This window comes from Pinus tabuliformis, chromosome 7, assembly GCF_031772625.1.
Source record: "Pinus tabuliformis cultivar Carrire ecotype Pingquan chromosome 7, CPIR1, whole genome shotgun sequence".
In the NCBI taxonomy this organism is placed as follows: Eukaryota; Viridiplantae; Streptophyta; class Pinopsida; order Pinales; family Pinaceae; genus Pinus; species Pinus tabuliformis.
The window spans coordinates 396,916,224-396,920,894 of record NC_142293.1 but is presented as its reverse complement, the minus strand read 5'-3'; the positions used below and the strand labels follow the sequence as shown (position 1 = coordinate 396,920,894).

The 4,671-nt window shown below is 41.4% G+C and overlaps 1 protein-coding gene across 1 annotated transcript; it reads left to right on the top strand.

Annotated features, from left to right (window-relative positions):
• The first annotated feature begins 205 nt into the window (after window positions 1–205).
• Window positions 206–2,244, top strand: PUB8 (plant U-box 8). The gene has a single exon (XM_089458270.1). The coding sequence runs from the start codon at window positions 478–480 to the stop codon at window positions 1,732–1,734; it is 1,257 nt and encodes a 418-aa protein (XP_089314396.1). The 5' UTR covers window positions 206–477; the 3' UTR covers window positions 1,735–2,244.
• The last annotated feature ends 2,427 nt before the right edge of the window (window positions 2,245–4,671 follow it).

Below are 4,671 nucleotides of genomic sequence, written 5' to 3'. Positions count from 1 at the left end.
TTGGAATTCCGTTACATTTGCACGGCGGCAAAACGGCGAAATGATATATCCAAACGTTTTATCCGACCGTTTGACCCTGTGACCACATCACGGGAACCTTAATTATTACTGACCGGTTTGTCGGTACAATTCACTTTCACTTTACCTTCAATGTCAATTTTTTCGTTTTTTTATTTGTTTTAATTCATTTACTTGGTCTGAGACTCATCTAAAACCCTGGGCAGGTACTGGTACCGGAACGCGGAAAAATATTTAGCGCGTGCATCTTTTCGTCGTATGGCTACTAATTTGGCTGCTATTTTAGCAGGATTCAGCCCGGAAGGGCGGTTTTGGCGCCGAATTTATCAGCGTGAACGCGGCTTGGACGTCTGGAATGTGAAGAAGTATTGTTCATCATCATTTGTCTGAGAAGCTCCGGGAGCTCAGAATTCCAGTACAGAGCGATCGCCAGAATCAGAAGCGGAAGAAGAAAGGGTAATGGATTCAGCACTGCCTGACGATTTCAGGTGCCCGATAAGCCTGGAGCTTATGAGCGACCCAGTGATTCTGTGCACGGGGCAGACATACGACAGGTCGTCCATCCAGCGCTGGTTCGAATCCGGTAAGCGCATATGTCCCAACACCACCATGCCCCTTCATGACACGAGGCTCATACCCAATTACGCTCTTAGGAGCCTCATATCGCAGTGGGCGCAGGCCCACGGTGTCGACTTGAAGCGCCCCGCGGCGGGCCGGCGTGGCTCCCCGCCATCCGGCCATGCGACCCTGCAGAAACTCAAACAAACCCTAGAAACCCTAGTAAAAAACCTAGGGAATAGGAGTGCTTCTAATCAGTCTGTGAGGAGGGATGCCGTGAGGGAGATTAAGGCGCTGGCGAAGGAAAATCGCGAGACGCGTCTGCGTATTGTGGAAGCTGGGGCCGTGGCGAAGATTTTGCCTCTCTTGTCCTGTGGGGACTCTCAGACCGAAGAAAATGCCATGGCGGCGCTCTTCTACTTAAGCTTGGATGATGATAATAAAGTGGGGCTTGTGGCAGAAGGGGCCGTGGATTCGATCGTCAATGTGTTGAAGCACGGTTCCATGGAGAATCGATCCACGGCGGCCGTGACCTTGACGAGCTTGGCGATGGTGGATGTGAATAAAGCCACAATTGGGGGCCATTCGGATGCTATACGGGCCCTCGTTAAGCTACTTGCAGAAGGGGATTCGAGAGCTCGCAAGGAAGCCATTACGGCTCTCTATAGTCTCTGTTTCTATGATGATAATAAAAAAAGAGCTGTCATGGCGGGGGCAGTACCTTTGTTAGTTGGGGGTTTGATTAACAGCGCAGGAGTCCCTGATGATACCCTTGAGAGGCCCCTCGGTGTTCTCAACATGTTGGCGACTGTAGTGGAAGGGAGAACGGCGATAGGTAACCATTGGGGTATCATGGGGACCCTGGTTAGGTTGCTTAAACAGGGGACTTCCAGAAGTAGAGAGCACGCTGTGGCTATCTTGTCCTCGCTATGTTGCAATAGCAAGCAGAGGGCCACGGAGGCTCGTGAGGCCGGGGCGCTGGAGCATTGCAGGCAGCTTCTCGACGACGGGACGATGAGAAGCAAGCGCAAGGCTTCAGCTCTGATGAAGGCTTTGGAGGACTATTCGGCACCGGAAGATTGTAGTTTTATTAAGACATGGTTTGGGGGTATGAAAGATGTGAATTTGAGGTTTTCAACCGATTCCACAAATCAATAAAGAATGTATATGAGATAACCATCTTCTTCGGCCATCATCTTCTTCAGCCAAAGATGAGTATGCATCAACTCACTCACTCTTATGATGGAAGAAGTCTGGTTTCTCAAACAGATTTTCATAAGTGTATGTATTGAATTTGTTGCAAAAATGGCTGTATGTATTGAATTTGTTGCAAAAATGGCTGTTGTAGCCACCTCTCGCGCTGAAGGAATTTTTGTCATAACAGAATGTATAGATTTAGGTGCTGAACAATTTGCTCTCGAAAATGCTCCAAGAATGGCCTGTGATTTCCACTGTGCATATAGATTTGTCAAGTGCGTGTTTCATAGTCGTCTTGCAGCAGCAGGATTAGATTCATGCTGGATCTTGTCCATTGTAATATTTTAGTGAATCAGGTGTGCCACTAGGAGTGGCTTGTTCGACAATGCTTTGCAATTGATGCATTTGTAGAAGAATTTCAGTGGTGTTTCGTATTTAAAAGTTGGAAATTAGTAGTTCGTAGTGTACAAATATCGAATCTAGCAATGCATAATAATTTTGAACATTGAAAATTATAATTTGAAGTCCATGTTTGGCTAGAGAACAATATCATTAAACAAACAATGAATCTTGCAATATATGTGTAGATTTCTTTGTATGCATTTGGATAGACTCGGCAATAAATCTCAGCTAATGCTAATCTCGAGGACTTCAGCAGTGTTCTGAGTTTTTTTATTTATGACATATATCTGGGGCTGGTTTTCTCTTAGACGTGTAGTTTCTTGCTTGATGATAACTTTCCACGGAGACCAACTTTTGTTCAACTTTGGTTTATTGGACTTGGAAATTAATATTAATTACTTTGATATATCAAGTTGTTCCTATTATTTGATTTTTACGAGTTAACAAGTTTTGGAGTTGGTAATAGTACAAATGTTTTGAAAATTAGATCTAATGTCTTAGTAGGCTAGGCAGTCAAAGAGACATTGTCTTTTTAGCTGAGCAATCTATTTTCCTTTGTCATGGCATTTTTATGAGGAATTTCAAAAATACTAAAGAGTTTGTAACTGTTTGAAGTGTCCAAGGCTGATAAATTTCTGCTGTTATCTCCTCCTGATCCTGGTTGTTAACAAATGAGAAAGTTTCTATGTTGTGCATGATTATGCTCAATCTGCAAGCTGCAGGTTTGTTGTCTCCATCACAATTTGCTCAAACATTCTTGCTAAATCTCACTGACATAGATGAATTGTCGAAGAAAACCTTGCTGGACTTTGATTTTCTCTTACATATTTTTGTGGCATGTTTGCTCCTATTTTAACCATGTTCTGGTGCATGTTGGGCAAATTTCGAATGTGGAGTTAAACTATAGAATAGCATTTTCCAAAGTTAAAAACTATTTCAACGTTTCTTTGAACGATTGAATGTATTGGATCTTTAGCTTTTCTCATTTGGAAATAGATCTCTGCTTTACCTTTATGCACAACTTATACTGGTACAATTCAAAAGTTATGTATATCAAAAGTCTTTGAACAACATTATAAAGATTTCTTGGCTTCAGTAAAGATTTTGATAATTGGAATTGTGATTTTGGCAGTTCAATGTAACTGGCAGAAACATTGAAGGGTTTTTTATGTTGATCCATGAACAACAACTAGTTTGTAAATAGCAGGAAGGTGTGTCTAGCATTGGCATGTCCATATAGAGATTTGAACATGAGGCTTCAAGATTAGAAGGTTTTGTTCGAAAGCAAAGTTGATGTTTTTTTAAAGAACTGCGGACATTGTAGTTTTTCTCTTTTTATTGGTAATTCTGTCCTACTATTACTACTAACAATTGTCTAATTTTTAAGGTCATAGCCAAGTCGGGCATCAAATTGGTGTATGACAACGGATCCCCCTCTGTGCAGCAATTTGACAGCTAAAGCCTATGGAGGTGTATATACTCTACCCACTTCTAGATTTGAACCTGTGACCTTCTAGGAGAAAACATGTGTTGTTAACTGATAGACCCAACACGTGTTGTTAACTGATAGACCCACTATAATTGCTTCAATAGCTTGTAGTTTTGCAGTGAAAATTAAGACATAATATGAGGCCATTAGCCTGGAGTCTTTGATATGTTATGAGGTTGAAATCCGATCCCAATGAACATTCAAAAACTGACCCTCATTGGGTTGTATGAATGAACATTCAAAAACTGACCCTCATTGGGTTGTATGAATCATAATATAATTGGCAATTTTGAATTGGCAGAGACTCATGACTCAAATATGACTACGACTATGGCTTGGGAGGTTAAAGTTCTTTCTATGCCTTGAGCCGGGGTTTGCAGGTGAAATGTCATTGCAACAAACATTCGAAGACTGCATATATATAACTGGTTCAGGTATTTGACTTGAGTGCGGTAATTGTCTAATGTCAAATCTATGAATTGTATGCTGAAACCAAAGATGGAATATGTGGCTTGAATGACCATTGAAGGAGAGCTAATAATTATCTAATGTCAGTGAACTGTATTCTGAAACAAAGATGCAATAGTTTGAAATTCATAATCGTTCTCAAAGGCCATTGAAAGAGAGTTTAGAATCCTTTGATACAACGTAGCAAAAGAAGCAAAGAGGAACGATAGCTTAAACACCAGTAAACAGGCCAGTTTCTTATCATGACGAGCAGAGTGGGTCTGAAAGTTTGTACATACAGCGTGTGTAACGAGTCCACTCTTTTAGTGATTGGACCGCAAGCTACAAAGTCAAAGCGGATAGGCTCTCTACCCATGTAGTAAAAGGAAGCAGGTGAAATGTACAATGAAAGAAACATCTTAAACGCCATATAGAAACGGCATATACGTGGCTTACGTATTTGGCTTGAAATAAATCGTCTGTCAATGAAAGAAACATCTTAAACGCCATATATAAATGGCATATACGTGGCTTACGTATTTGGCTTGAAATAAATCGTC

What these genes read in the sequence shown, in the direction of transcription:
- PUB8 (XM_089458270.1), top strand. Translation starts at nt 478, where the DNA reads ATGGATTCAGCACTGCCTGACGATTTCAGGTGCCCGATAAGCCTGGAG.